The sequence below is a fragment of the Cydia pomonella genome, chromosome 3 (assembly GCF_033807575.1).
Source record: "Cydia pomonella isolate Wapato2018A chromosome 3, ilCydPomo1, whole genome shotgun sequence".
Classification (NCBI taxonomy): Eukaryota; Metazoa; Arthropoda; class Insecta; order Lepidoptera; family Tortricidae; genus Cydia; species Cydia pomonella.
In genome coordinates, this window is record NC_084705.1 from 15,586,227 (window position 1) to 15,602,518 (window position 16,292).

At 34.8% G+C, this 16,292-nt stretch overlaps 1 protein-coding gene across 2 annotated transcripts in view; it reads left to right on the forward strand.

Moving 5' to 3' along the window:
• Positions 1 to 16,292, forward strand: part of LOC133516148 (suppressor of lurcher protein 1-like) — a 90,690-nt gene that overhangs the window by 8,070 nt on the left and 66,328 nt on the right. For both annotated transcript variants that reach the window (XM_061848925.1, XM_061848927.1), the window contains exon 2: positions 2,701 to 2,740. In XM_061848925.1, coding sequence (XP_061704909.1) covers positions 2,701 to 2,740 — 40 coding nt within the window. The remainder of the gene's footprint in view (positions 1 to 2,700; positions 2,741 to 16,292) is intronic.

A 16,292-nucleotide genomic window follows, 5' to 3' on the forward strand; every position in this document is an offset into this window, starting at 1 on the left:
TGCTGTACTTTTTTTTTACTTTGAATAATAAGAAAAGAAAAGTACATTAGTCACAAATTGGTTTTGTAGTTTGCTGACTTTCGCATTCCTCTGTTTTAAAACACCATAGGTACGTGCATCAGCAAATAAGCTACTGTAATTAGCAACTAGGTACTTTGTAAAAAAAAAACTACTTTTCTTTATAAGAGGATATAAAAGCTTAACTCTCATCAAAAGTAGTTTAGTGGTTTAGAGCTCAGAGCTTAGTAAGTCAGTGAGTACGTAAATCTTAAGTTTGCTGCTGTAACTCGTCGGGCGTAAACGTAGTCGCATGGGAGCCCATTTAGAGTGAAAACAGCATTTTAGCCGTTTTAATCGCTACATTATCTTGAAGTGTACTTTCTGAGACCATTTTGGAATGAATACTTTCTTTAACTATTTCTCGTATTGGTCAATTTCCCAGTTTGTTATTAACATGACATTTTACACTATATAGTAAATTTTGGGTAATAATTATGAAATTAGGGGTCCGAAGTTAGTCTCTCTAGTCTTTTAGTTATGAAGTGGTTGAAAGTGGATTGTGTAATATCACATACAGCTGCTGCGTCGTTATATTATTTTTTCTTAAACTTGGCTTGCCGTTTGCGTGTGTGTGTAGCGTGTGTATACTTGATTTGCTTAGGCACAGATGTTCTGTAACGAGAATCCATTTTTAGAGATGTACTGTTTTGTGTCTTTTCTTGCTACGCCAAACATATTTCAAATAAGTGCAGTTTTCTGTATTTCCAAAAGTATTCATGGAAAATATACATTATACTCAATTACAGTAAGAATAAATGGGGCAGTTTGTATGTAACTATGTGAGTTGCTTGAGCCCGGCAATTTATCACTAAGCTGTTCTCAACTTTAGCTGTTTTCCTGTTCTATTCTAGTAAACGTCTAGCCAAATAAAAACTTATGTTATACTTATTATAATTCACTTTTTTAGCATTTTGTATACCAGATACTTTTTATAATTAATACATAACAACCAATATATATATATATACTTAATTTAATATACATATTCCAATAATAATACTTAAATTTACTTAAGAAGGCTCATAAAATCAGATACTATTTTAAAATCCTTTGTTGGGGAGGATAGTAACATTTTGAATACTGCCTTTAAACCAATTGTGAACCTAAAATGTATCGAAGCAAGACGAGGTCTGTTTCGTAATACTTAAAAAAATGCACACTTGTACTTATAGAGTGTGTATTTTTGATACGAGTATAACCTCAAACTTAGATTAGACGTAGATTTTAGTGCTATAAAACAATACTGAAAGATTTTTTAGTTTAGTCTTCACTACCAGAGCATAATTAATTTTTGATTTTTTTTCGAGCGGCAATGTATTTCGTACATTATGATCACTTGTAACAGTTGTGACGTCGCGTCATTAATGAGACGTTTTGAGTTAAAACAAAGTAGTGATATATTGCTTGCTGAATTATTCTGTATGAAAAAATAAGAGTTGTCTTTTTTTTATAAAACCTATGGCAGTGTGTTAATTACAGCCTAAACTAACTATCCTTTGATTATGTGATCGTATCAAAAATACACGGTGTATAATTACAATGAGGTAAGGCCCATACGAATCAGTGTCTAGGTATGGTATAGGGGAGTTTGTGTCTAAATAACGTAGGTATTTATTATCATGTATATTATGGTATTTATTATGAGTGAAATGATAATAAATAAGAAGGAATTCTAAAAACAAGTAAAAACTAGCTTTCGCTAAATAAATTACATTATTATATAAGTACGTCACTTTTATATACCGCGTATATACTGACACTAAATTTTGAACAGTACCCCAAATACAAGAAATCAATTTATATGATTTAGGAACTATTCACGTTAAATATAATTTATACTTAGATTTTTTTCGTTTGTTTTTAATTCACGTTGTTATGTCAGTATAAAATTACCATTTTTAGAAGTCCAAACTTTAAGAAATTTACAAATAAGGTCGACAAAAAAAAACAGTGCTTTATGCGCGTTTGCCTATACGTCCATCAGAAAAAAAATCATTACTAATTAAGTGACTCGGTTTAAAAAAAATTGATGTATCAAAATGAAAGATAACAAGACGCGCTACTTGTTATTTCTGATACATAGTTAAGAAAAGGTGTACAATGTCATCGACTAAATCTATCAATTTGACATTTTTGCGACTAAAATCGATAACGGCCTCTGAAGCAACGCATGTCTTGAATGACGACCTGCACTTTTTTGACAAGTACTTATGCCTATATAAGAACTTTTGATAACCAAAATTAACTAATGCGATGTTATTATTCAGCTAACATAAATTTTTATAGGGATTGAAATATAACATCCACTGAAGAGTAAAAAAGCCGCGCAAATTCATCGGCAAGCTGACACTCGTATAAATTCATCACGAAATTCCTAAGTGGCTGAAAGTTTGTGCATCGTAAAGTGATATTTACGAACAACAACACACAAAATCAATATTGTATATTTTTTGAAATGGATGTGAAAGTTTGCATATTGTACTTTCCAAACTGTTTGTTGTATATTTATAAGTTTACTACTTTAAACCTTACCTTTAAATTTCCTACGTTTTAGTTCAAAATGCATAATTGTGACGGGATATATTTATACATATAAAAATTGAGTTATTTTATTTTTAACAAAGTAATTTTTGTTTACAGATCCGAGATTCCGGAAATGAATTTTAACCAAAATATGAAGGTAGGTAAAAAACATACGATTTTACTAACTAACCAACGTTCCTAACCAAAACAATTTCGGAAGAAATGGTTTGAAGTACCTAATTAGCTATTAGTGCTTTAAAGGTCTGAGATTTTTATGGTATAAACCGACCTACACGATAACACAAGGATGTGCAGTAGATAGTTACCGTGGTATTATCATTTTACTCGTCTTTATCACGAGAATTAATGAATATACTCCATTGTCTCTTTTAATTTCCTTGCAGTGAAATTCGTCTAGCGAGACACTTCTAAAGAGAAAAAAGTGTGTGTGTAATTGAATAAAATAAAACTACCGATCTAATTCAATTTATAAGTAATTCAGTGTCTGAATCTAAATGGTAATATAACTAATATATCACCGACTGTAAGCCTGTCTAGAGTCTGTATAATACTCTGAGGACAAGCCGAAACGGCAATAATGTTGTAAGTTTATTCCGAGGCGAATAAATAAGGGCTCGTCGCTCTTAGAGAAAAGTTACGAAGTCATAAGCGCTTGTAACCTAATATGGCTAAGCCAGAAATAAAGGATATGATTTTAGCATCCTTGTATCAGTCCTACACAAATATCGGGGTAAATTGTAGCACTTTAGGGCAATACAACTATCAGCCAGGGCAATACAAATATTAAATTATAATTTTTAGCCGGTCTATCGAGAGCTTATTTTGTTTCCAACGTTTCGGTCTTATGATTTAGGGTAAATTACGAGTATACCCTAATGATTAGCAATTAATAGTAGCAGTCAATGACGTCAATGACATTTACAGTAGCAGTCACTGACATTTATTTTATTATTGGTGGATTAGCAATAATGTGATAGAAAACCTATATTTATGTGTATAAAACGAATTAGAGAGATTTATAAGTATAAAGATTATGTAAATACAATTGATATAAAGGAACTCAAGTTTATGATCAAGCCTCTTGTTATTTTAGGGACAATATTAATACACTGAAAATTTCAGCCGTTTTAAGTATTTATTACGGTTCATGAAATAAAACCCAATGATAGACTGGCAATTAGGAGGCTTAGCATGGGTTTCATTTGTTAACCTTCGGGTAAAGAACCCTGAAATCGTACTATTTTATTATTTGCTCAAATACTGGGACACAGATTTAAATTATGGTACTCACGCGAAGTATCTTTGGAAAGTAAAATAACATTTGCTTTTACTTATTTCAGTCAACAACATTTTAGACAAAATAACGATTAAAACAATCTTTACAGTACATATGGTGCTACTTTATCGCACTAGTGCGAAAATTAGCATATTACGTTACTGTGCCAAACATTTAAAGGGCCATATGTACTGTAAAACGTTGTACGATACATGTGCGAATAGGTAATTCGCAACTCGTTTCGATTTAAAACACTCCCTTCGATCGTGTTTTAATTCATCGCCACTCGTTTTGAATTTCCTATTTTTCGCACTTTTATCGTAATGTACTATTTTATTAGAAAAATAATTCCCTTTTCTGACTAACATCAATACAAAATTCAGATATTCAGATTAAGACTGAATCTTTCGTCCATTGGCGCCCTAATTAGGGCTTTTGAGTTTTCTAATAAAGGGCATTTGATTAACTTCTTTACAAATTAACCAATTAACTTCTTTACAAATATTAATATTATATAGTTGGGGAATTATTCCCTGCTTATGGTCTCTGACACATAGATTCATTTTATAAATTTTTTGGTTTGTCAACTAAACGGCAAATGTTGGCCACATTTTTCAGTTTAGGTGATAATAAAGTCAAAAGTAAGTTACTTATATAAAATTATATCAAATAAATCAAAAATTGGGGAATAAGTAAGACAATCATATTAATATCTTATACCTTTTGAGCAATTCTTGTATATATATATGTATATATATTTCTGTGATCTCGGAAACGGCTCTAACGATTTCGCTGAAATTTGGTATATGGGGGTTTTTGGGGGTATACAATCTATCTAGATTAGTCTTATGTTTGGGAAAACGCGTGTTTTCGAGTTTTCATGCGTTTTTCTAACGACGCAGAATATGGTCGCTAATTTCGTGTTGCCGGCCACTGTCCATCTGGTCCAGCGGGTTAAGACGCGGACTGCTAAACGAGTGTTACGGGTTCGAATCTCGCCCGGTGACTAACTTTTGTTTTTTTTTTATATGTTCAAGTTTATATATAATTTTTTAATTTTTATTGTTTTAGACAAGTTTAATTTAGTAAAAAATGTAGTTAAGATTATCACCTATACACCACCATATTACAATAAATAGTTATAACCGAGCAAAGCTCGGTCGCCCAGGTACTACTGAGTTACACAGGAATTAATTGATTTATTAGAAAACGCAATTCCCTTAATGCGGCAAGATAATGAGGCCGCCACTGGACAGTCGACTCAGTCTTAATAAGTACTGATAAGTATAAACCTTTGTTTGGCATTATTACGAATTGTAAAAAATTTATTACACAAATTAAGAGAGGTGAATATAAAATTGTGATATTTCTTTATTAATGTGGAGCAGGCAAGAAAATTAAATTCAGATAAGTAATTTAAATCATAATAAAATTAATGAAATGAAAAATTCAAATTATATCCACCATCTACAATGTACCACAATTCTAGGAAATAAAAAAACTATGACTATGACTATAATATATTGGATTGCTCCGGTAATGCTACTTTTATCTTATTTTTGCATTAAAAAATTTATCTTGGTAACGATGTAGATACCATTATCGTTTTAGTCTTTGCTACATTTTATTGCTCAAAAATGGCAAATTTAGTTGGGGGTGATTTAATGCTGCAAAGTCTAAAAATATAGCCTGTCGAAAAAATCTTCAATTATAAAAATTTTTCCCAATCAATTTCAGTTTCTTAGGTTAACGTAGATCCGATAGAACATGTTCTTCTTAGGTACATAATGTATGAAAAAACCGGCCAAGACCATCGACTGACCAAACGGCCATGCTGAGTGTAGGGTTCCGTAGTTACCCGTCCGTCGGCATACTAAAAAGGAGGTTTGGCCGAGACTGTGAACGTAATAAGCAAAAGAAAGTATCGTCGAAGCACTTATGTCCTTATACTAACAGGGAATGACTATTGCGATAACTCAAAAGCTGCTCAACCGATCTAAATAGATTCTAAATAGTTTCCATTGAATGTCTTACTTTACTTGATTTTTCCATTATTTCTTGGAGTTGGAAACATTTTATATAACTTTCAGAGCGATTATTTAAGAAAATATTCACATTATCGATAAATAGTTTATCAAGGCCACACTCCACGCAAAGGGGTTAAGGTATTAAATATCACCCCTACTTTACGGACAACATGAGGAAACAACTGAAAACTTGCATCAAATTACTTTGCCACTCTTGGGGATAACATGGTACTTTCTCATCACAATTGGAAGAACAAAGAAAATATTTACGAGCTGATGTGATATAAAATTATTTACCTTGTAAAATGGTTGCCAAGAAATGTTATCTTATAATTAAACACCCTTTTTAAAACGAAATTATTCAATATAAACAATAAGATAATTGATATAAAAATGTTTAAACTAAAATAAACTCGTTTCTATCGATTTATATTAACTACTTTTAACTACAAATTAATTGAGTAAAACCATCTTATAAAACATTTACAACAGTTTTATAACTTCACAACTCCGGATATTTAACTTCACATAATTTAAAATCGCGACCCTTTTCAAATTTCATAGCAAACGTTGATAATAGAAATAAGTTAATATATAATTATTAATCGAAAGGTTTAATCGAAAGTTGCCTACTTCTAAGCCCTCAAAATTAGGTTTGAGGTATTTCGGCTATGTACATTCGCAATTTACGATGAAAGTCTTTTATTTTAATTACTTGGTTAATCCAACTGAGTTTATAATATACTGCACGTAGATAAGTTAAAAAATGAGTGAGATGAGCTTGTTCTTACACTCCTTACCTCTAATATATGTATAATCTGAAGCTAAAACAAGTACTATAATAAAAAAAAATATTTTTTGGAATAGAATTGCTTCACTACTTATCTAAAGGGCGTGCCTTCAGACGGCAATAAATCTCTTTAGAATCAAGTACACATTAAACTTTGGTTCTCCGTTAACTTTCTAGGAAACTTTCAACCACTTTATCGTAGAGGAACTGTAACAATAGGGGTTGGAAACTAACACATGTGTATTCGTTGGAGTTAAACGATGGGGAAACCTATGGTAAATCCAGGTCTCTTGTTATGTAAATTCTTGCGGATATAAGATTTAGGTGAGTTTTCAACCATAGATTAGAACTAGTGAGTTTTCAATCCATAGATTAGAACTAAAAAAACACGTTTATGTTCCAATTACTTCTGGGAATTCATCAAATTTATTGAATGAAATAGAAAAAAAAATCATGGTTTATCAAAATCTGACTAGAACACATGAACGCACGGCTCTTATGTCCTTTTATTAGGGTCCATACTTAACCAGGAACCCTTACTATTGTTTCGGTATGTCCGTCTGTCTGTTTGTCTATTCGTCTGTGCGTACGCGGCTTAGCGCAGTGACCGTTTGAATATAATTAATCGCACCGACGAAGTGGTAAAACAAAATACAGAAAATATGTATGATAATATACTTTTTATGCGTAAAGTGGGGATGTTTTTTTTATGGCGATTTTTTAAAGTTTTGTGGAACGATTATCTCTATTGGCTTTTCTTGTAAAGTTAAAAAAAAAAATGCCTTGTAGTTTTTGAGTTATTTTTGAAGAGCTATAAGCCTACACGACACGTTGATTTTAGGCAACATTTGACATTAAGTTACTCGTATGGAGTGCTATCCAATTTTTATTGGGTTTTGTAGCCGTAGCCAGAAGGCTACTGAGAAATAAGTTAATTGGTAGAGGAAAACTCACCATGCCAGAAGTGGAAACAACGTTGTCAAGTAGATACCTGGTGTTTCCCTTGCTTTTTCCCACTTTTGTGGCCCTTTTTGCAGTTTTTCATTGTTATAAAAAAAAGGTTGAAGTTACAACAAAACTGCCAAGAAACAATAATTATTAATTTCCCGGCGATAGATATCTTTGAAACATAAAAAGGTAGCCGTTGGTAGCCTAGCGGTACGGACACATGACTTTCAATCCAGAGGTCGCGGGCTGAAACCCTGGTTCGTACCAACGAGTTTTTGGGAACTTATGTATATATCATTTTATATTTACCAGACGCTTTTCGGTGAAAGATAACATTGTGAGGAAATCCGACTAATCCTAATAAGCCCTACTTGTTTTTTCTGCGTCTTTAAAAACGTAATGTAACGTCATGTTTTTTACTTTATAATAGAAATTTGGCTGATCAAAGTGGCTACTTAACCCTAAAATGCTTCCAATTTATTCACCCGTCCATCTCAGATCGGGAACATCTAACAATTAACATGGACTGGATAAATAAACAAAATCACCTCGGTATATTTCATTTACTTTAAGATACTATTATGCGAAGTCGATGCTAGAAATTATCTTATAAAGAGGAAATATTAAATTTAATGTAAGCACTTAGTGTACCCAACGCAATTGATGGGTCGGAATTGACGAAGAAAATGAAGATACGGCTTAGATGATTTCAAAAGGTACTAACAGTAAATGTGAAAGGCGTTTAAAACAAATATTATTTGTATTTTTTACCCCTGAGAAAAATATACCCCTAGTCTCAGAGTCAAGGTCTTAAAACAGTGTGTCATGCCCGTGTTCACCTATGGTATGGAAACTATGACTCTTACAAGGAAGTCCGCTGAGAAATTCCGAGTCGCGCAAAGAGACATGGAGAGAGCGATGCTCGGGATCACTCTCGAGACCGGAAACGTAACGATAGGATCCAAAGCATGTGCAAAGCTAGAGACATCATGGCCGTCATAGCGCAAAGAAAGTGAACAAGGGCGAGGCACATTGCAAGAGGCTTACATCCAAAATTGGATCTGTTGTAGAAATTAGGAAATTAGGTATTTTGTAAAAATAGAGTTAAAAGAGATGTTTATGACATGAGTGTTTTATTCGAAGTAGAGGTAACTAAGCAAATCAAAAATATATCAAAAAATAGAACTAGAAAACTAAATATTTGTCAGCACAAAAGAGGTTACAAACTACAACAGCCGCCCTTAATCGAAGTTGTGCCTGACAAACACAAAAAAAAACAAAGAAAAAACTTAAGTTTCTAATCCTAAGTTAAGTATACACCGTTTATGTACTATAGGTCCTAGTGGCTTCGTAAGTACATCGGCAGGCATATCACTACTTTTGATATACTCTAATTTAACAACGTTATTTGACACCTTTTCCCTAATAAAGTGAAACCTGACGTCTATATGCTTCGTCCTGTTGTGGTGTACAGGATTTCGAACGAGGTTGATGGCACTCTGACTGTCAGAAGCTAAGTTAACTATATGCAGTTTACCTGTTATCTCATAGATAAACCGACGTAAGTAGCATGCTTCCTTCGTGGCAGACGCTAGTGCCATGTATTCCGATTCGGCTGATGATAAGGCCACTGTAGGCTGCTTCTTGGACTCCCAGGATACTGGACCTCCACTTAACTTGAAGGTGTATCCGGTGTACGACCTTCTGTCAATCGGACAATTTGCCCAGTCCGCATCACAAAAGCCTTTTAAAGGTTCTCCACTCTTCCTGTAAACCAAGGAATAGTCTAAAGTACCCTTCAAGTACTGCAGAACCCTTTTGGCAGCATTCCAGTGTTCCTTAGTAAAACACGTATTAAACTGACTTAAATAGCTTGTAGAGTAAGCGATGTCGGGTCGTGAGTTTACCGTCAGATACATGAGACACCCTAATAAGTTCTGATACGGATAAGACTCACCTACTTGACCATCAGTTCTTCTTTCCATATTCTTTTTAACTAAAGGAGTATCCACAGTCTTACAATCCTTCATGTTAAACTTTTCCAATATTGAGAGAATATAATTTCGCTGGTTTACTTTAATACACTCGGAATTACATTCGATTTGCAATCCTAAATAACATTTTAATATTCCGAGATCTTTTAGTGAAAAATATTTCAACAAATCGTTTTTGACAGTGCCAAACGTTGAATCTGATTTAAAGAATACTATAATGTCATCGACAAAGATACCCAATATCACGAGTTCCTTACCAAAAAGTTTCGTATATACGCAAGGCTCGGAAGGAGTTCCTATAAAACCTATTTTTAAAAGCGTTTCGTTTAACTTTTTGTTCCATGCTCGCGGTGCCTGTTTAAGGCCGTAAAGGGATTTCTTCAGCAAACAAACCTTGTTTTCTTTGCCTTTTTCGATGAAACCCAGAGGTTGCTCCATAAAAACTTCTTCTTCTAAATCTCCGTTTAGGAATGCGGTATCAACGTCTAAGTGCTTCATTCTTAATCCCACCTCTGCAGCTATGGCAAATAAAGTGCGGAGGGAAGAATGGCGAATCACTGGTGCAAACGTCTCATCGTAGTCTACTCCCTCGACTTGATGAAAACCTTTTACGACGAGTCTCGCTTTATACTTCGTTATATTACCGTACGTGTCCTTTTTAATCTTGTAAACCCATTTACATGGTATGACCTTTTTATTAGGCTTATCGACTAGGTCCCATGTGTGGAGTTTTTTCAGTGAATTATACTCATCAGCCATAGCATGTTTCCACTTATCTGCATCATCGGCATGAGTAGCTTCATAATATGTCGTAGGTTCGCTAGAATCAACCGTCGACACATTGTAAGTTAGGAAATCTGGTGGTTTCCTATCTCTTGAGGGGTATCTCGGCTCAGGGAGAGATTCCTCTTCCACAGTTGCTGTCTCTTCATCCGCACTAGGTAGCCTTGGTTCACTGAAGGGCTCTCGCTCTTCTGTAGATACTAAATCTTCGGCACTTTCTAGATTTATCGGCGAAGGTGATGGCGCCGCGTCGTAACTTTCATCACAGTCATAAAATTGACAATCTTGACAGTTGTCAGACTCGGTCTCTCTTTTATCTTCAAAAGATAAAATAGAGTCTGACTGTACCTCAGGTTCTGGTGACCTCTGTTTTAGCTCTGTAAAACAATTCTCAAAAAAAGTTGCATCTCTGGACATCAACATTTTTTGTGGGTTAGCAGGATGCCTAAATACGTAAGTACCTGGATTTTTTGAATAGCCGACGAAAATCACTTCCTGTGCCTTGACATCTAATTTCCTTCTGTGAGATGAGGGTATATGGACAAGTGCTCTACATCCGAACACCTTCAGGTGACTAAGATCACTTCTACGACCATACCACCTGTCATAAGGAATTTGTCCACCTAAGGCTCGATGAGGAGACCTATTCTTCAGGTACACTGCAACTTGGAATGCGTCTTCCCAGAATGCTTTCGACAGTGAGCTTTCAGCAAGCAACGTCCGCGCCTTCTCTGTAACTGAACGATGTGTGCGTTCCGCGACTCCAACCTGTTGAGGACTGTAAGGCGTTGTCGTTTGATGGTCAATACCTTTTGAAGCAAGGTAATCAACAAACTCCTTATTAACGAACTCCTTACCTCCGTCAGTCCTAACCGATTTTATTTTCCTATCTAGTTGATTTTCAACAAAAGTTTGAAATAAACCAAATTTATTTTTGACCTCTATTTTGGAAGAAATAAAATAAGCAAACACCTTTCGCGTATAATCGTCTACTATCGTAAGCATATACCTATTGCTTTGAAAAGAGGTCGTAGACACTGGTCCCATGAGATCCATATGGATCAGCTCTAAGGGGGAAGTAGCCCTATTAAACGCTACCTTCTTGAAAGGTTTCCTCGCTTGTTTACCTTCCACACAAGCGATGCAACTATTTTTATCTACTACTGAATATTTTACGCCTACCTCGTGATTCTTCAGTTGGTTCATGCCTATGCGACACAAATGTCCTAGCCTCTTATGCCAAAGTTGATAATTATCCTGACAGTCAGAGTGCACATCCTTTGTCATATAATTATCTGCCACATTCTCGGGAACATTGACAGTACCGTCTAAAACGTACAGTCCACCACAGGGCGAGGCATGAGCAACAGATTCACCTGTAAAACGAAAATTATCAGATTTATAAAAATTACATCCATTAATATCAAAAACACATACAAAACCCTTCTCAACCGTTTTATGTACAGACAACAAATTAGCTTTTAAATCTGGTACAAAATCAACATCATTAATCTTGTTGACCACGTTCTCGGGTGTGTTTATTGAAATATTTCCAATTCCGCAGCACTTAATTTGTTCGCCATTTGCGACAGTAACGGTACCTTGATTCTGTATCGTAAAATTCTGAAACCAATCTCGTCTAGAAGTCATGTGTCTAGTACAGCCCGAGTCTACATAAAAAATGTCCTTGCTTGAGCTGCCAGAAGTATTAAGTGCTGTAAGTGTCATATTATTATTAGTTACCGCATTGGTCTTTTCCTTCTTGCTTCTCATTGGACAGTCTGGTCGTTTATGTCCAGGCATCTTGCACTCGTAACAAATAATATCCTTCTTCTTTAACTTCGGCTTCTTTTTCGCATGAAAAACGGATTCTGATGGCATAGCCGCATCTTTAGACATTTCATTTAGCAGTTTTGTCTTAACTAAGTCTGTAGTCACGTCGACATTACAGTTTTCTAAAGCCATAATGAGAGGTTCGTATTTTGGAGTGAGACCTCCCAAAAGTATTGCAGCAATAGACTTATCCTCTAAGACTACATCTATATCCGCCAGATCCTGTGCGGTTGACATAACTGCGTTAATGTACAGTTCCATATTCGAAAAGTCCGACAGACTCAACCTGTACATTTTTCGCTCTAAAGCTAGCCTTCGTCCCATTCCCTTATCCTCAAAAGCTTTCTGCAAAGATGTCCATGCTTCGGCTGCGGTTTTTGCACATCTAACATGAGTAATTGCCGCACCATCTACTGTCAAACATATCTTTGCTAGTGCTTTCGAATCTTTTCGTACCTTTGTAGGGGCAGGGGTCGTGTCTCCTTCTGGGTAGCCACCGATTGTTTCCCACAGATCCTCGTGCAATAGGTAATTGCGCATCTTGAATTTCCATGCAGGATATCCATCTTTGCTCCTTAAGCAAAAAAATGGAATAGATGCGCTCGAAGGGGAATTTCTAACACTCGCAGTATCTCCCGTTTCATGTGACATTTTTACTATTTGTATTTTTTTCTTTAAATCACACTAACACTACAACTCAATATTTTACGTAATACACTTTAAACTCAACTTTCCATTATTAATTATAGCATTCGTGCTGATAACGTGTTGTAGAAATTAGGAAATTAGGTATTTTGTAAAAATAGAGTTAAAAGAGATGTTTATGACATGAGTGTTTTATTCGAAGTAGAGGTAACTAAGCAAATCAAAAATATATCAAAAAATAGAACTAGAAAACTAAATATTTGTCAGCACAAAAGAGGTTACAAACTACAACAGGATCACCAAAAGGCCACCATAATGATGATGAGGATTTTTTAAAATTATCTGTGTAGGCCTGTGTTCCTCTTTTGCAGCTGTTTAAGCTATAAAAGAGGAACACAGGCCTACTTCAGACCGCTAGAAAACCATAGCCCTCTTTTGTTAGGTGGGTTGATGAGTGTTGAGTACATAAAAAGTGATAATATTTTAAAAGTAGAATGTTTTACTAATACTACTTAGTGGAGATTGTCGGAAAATCATAAAGCTATTGTAGAATCAAATAAGGAAATTTAATAGCAAATTGTTAACTTTCAAGGGAAGCAAACGAAGTCACCCTTTGTTAACCTGTTAGGGTAGACAATTACTTCGAAAACTCAAACGATAACTGTGTGTAATGGAAACGGGTACGGTAAAACTATAATTTTTCTAATATAGCTTTTAATGGACTGTTATACCTTTTTGAATGATGGATGGTACTATTAATGGAGTTTGAATAAATTGAACATGATTATGTGCCTTTTTGCAAAAGTGGTAAATTGTTAACTAGTTCCAAATAATTACAGTTACCTAGATATTCTGAATACTTACCTGCTGAAGTGAAATAAAAAAATAGAAAGTATAATTATTTAGATACGGATAATTTCAATAAAATTGTTTGTAATTAAGTTTAGCTGCGTGGATGTTCGACTATCTGATATTGGGATTATCTTCAACCAAGAATACTTTACATTGGTACCATATCTAATAGAGCTAGAAGTATCCTTATAAAACATGGAGAGAGAGAGAGATTAAAATGTTATTGCAAAATACTCCTCAGTTAATGTAAAAAAAAAGCATGATTCAAAGCTTAGCTGTATAATTTTGCTAAATGGAGTTACATTTATACACAGTAATTCATTTTCAACCCTTGACATACTCTCGAGTATTTCGTACGTTGTTATACAACGTTTTGATAGTATCATAAAGGGACAAAGAAAGCCCACAAGAGCCCAAATCAAGTCATTCGGGTACCCCGCGCTTGGCACTCTAATCCTCTTACTCTAATGCGGCTGAAGACTTCTTTATGCCTTACTTGCACATTTTTTAAGAAAACGTAATATTTTACTGGAATTTGTACGTGATGGAAATGGTAATATGAGAAACCTTCGCAAAGATACTAAAGATATCAAGAATTGAAGTCCCGAGTGTAGTTATTAATTCACTGGTCGGACTGGCATTGAAGTTGACTTATCTAACTCATCTTTCCTTTGACTTAGTTATAGCTAAGTAGATAAAACAAGTTATTTTGATGGAAAGGGGACGACGTCACGTGACCGTTTTTCCATACACACGTAAACCCCATTTTCCTTACTGGATATTAATATTATATAAAAAAATACGCTATTATACCTCAAATAGTCTTCAAACTGCTGGATCGATTTTTATCAAACACAGCTAAGAACCACCACAAGGAAACTTGTTTTCACGTAATCATCGCATCAAAATCGGTCCATCCGTTTGAAAGGTACGATGCCTCAGACAGACATTGGCGTCAAATGTAGGCATAACTCCCTTCCCCTCTTTTATGTCGGGGGTTATTAACAAATTCTATACGATTTTTTAAAAGCTCCTAACGCTTATAAAATCAAACGAAGGGGCATAGATAGCTATGGTCAATATCGGTACAATAGAAATTGTTTAAAAATATATTTCATAATGTCAGTATCCAGAGAAAAAATGGGGACTACGTTTTTATGTAGAAGCAGTGCGAAATCGCCTTTTCATGAAATCTCTTCCTCTCGGAATATTAACGTTATTGTTAATATTTTGACACAATTTATTGTATATCAATCACAGGTATTTTTTCGAATTTTTAACACGCTTTTATTAGGTCGACCTGTATGTAACTAACTACATATGTAATGGAATCTAACTTACTAACTACATAACTAATTTAACCATCTTCCAAGGATCGTAGTATCATGAAAATTGGCAGCTGTATGTAGTTCTGATCACAATACAATAATATGGTACTATCGAACTAATCTGATGATGGAGCCGGAAGATATGAACTGGAACTTCATGATGGAACATCGTATCATAGCTGTGTTTGGATTTGTTAGAGAAGTCTTGTAATGAACTTTGACCACGATTAGGTTTCAAGGTCTGATGATGAAGCCGGAAGATAGGCACTGGCATTCCATGATGGAATATCGTATCATAGTCCTGTTTGCACTTGTGAGAAAGGTCACGTAATGGACTTTTAACACGAACAGGTTTCAAGGTTAAAAGGCGTGTTTTTCTAGTGTTTTTTAAACTATTAATTATTATAAGAATTAGTATGAAATCTGTTTCTTGCCCCAATTTTTACGATAAATAGAAAAATCAAAAAAAGTCAAACGTAGAGGAATAGCTATGGTTAATATACATCAAATCATGTAAAAATATTTTCCATAAAGTCAGTATCCAGAGAGGAAAATGAGGACTACGTTTGCATGGATGAGCGGCCGTCCCCTTTCGTCGAAACACGTAGTAACGGATGCGATGTGACTACGTGTCAAAAGTGTCTTCTATTTCTATAAGCTCTATTTTCACGATTTTTTTCATATTTTGTGAATAGTTAGAGGATGTATTTTTTTTTGTTTTGGAGCGATTGCATAATAACATTTCTGAAAATATTCACTTTATCAAAAATGTTTGTTAAAGAGCCCTATTCGTTTTGAAAGACCTATCCAACGACACCCCCCACTATAGGGTTCAAGCGAAAAAAAAAACATCCCCACTTTACGTGCAATAATCATCCACACTTTAGGTACCCTAAAATGTTACGAGTTTGTCAGATTTATTGATTTATATATCCATGCCAAATTGCAGCAGATTTCTAGCAGTAACGATTACGGAGCAAAGCCTCGGACTGACAGACAGATAGACATGGCTAAACTATAAGGTTTCCTAGCTAACTACGGAGCTCTAAAACTATATTAAAAACTTATAACTTCGATATGTCACGATCTGTTTTTGAGGACCGTCGACTAGGAACCGACTGCACCGCCATGATCGAGCGCGTGACGTGTACAGTCGAAAATCTTCGACTTCGGATCGAAACACGTCGAGCGTTTATTGGTATTACCTTATCA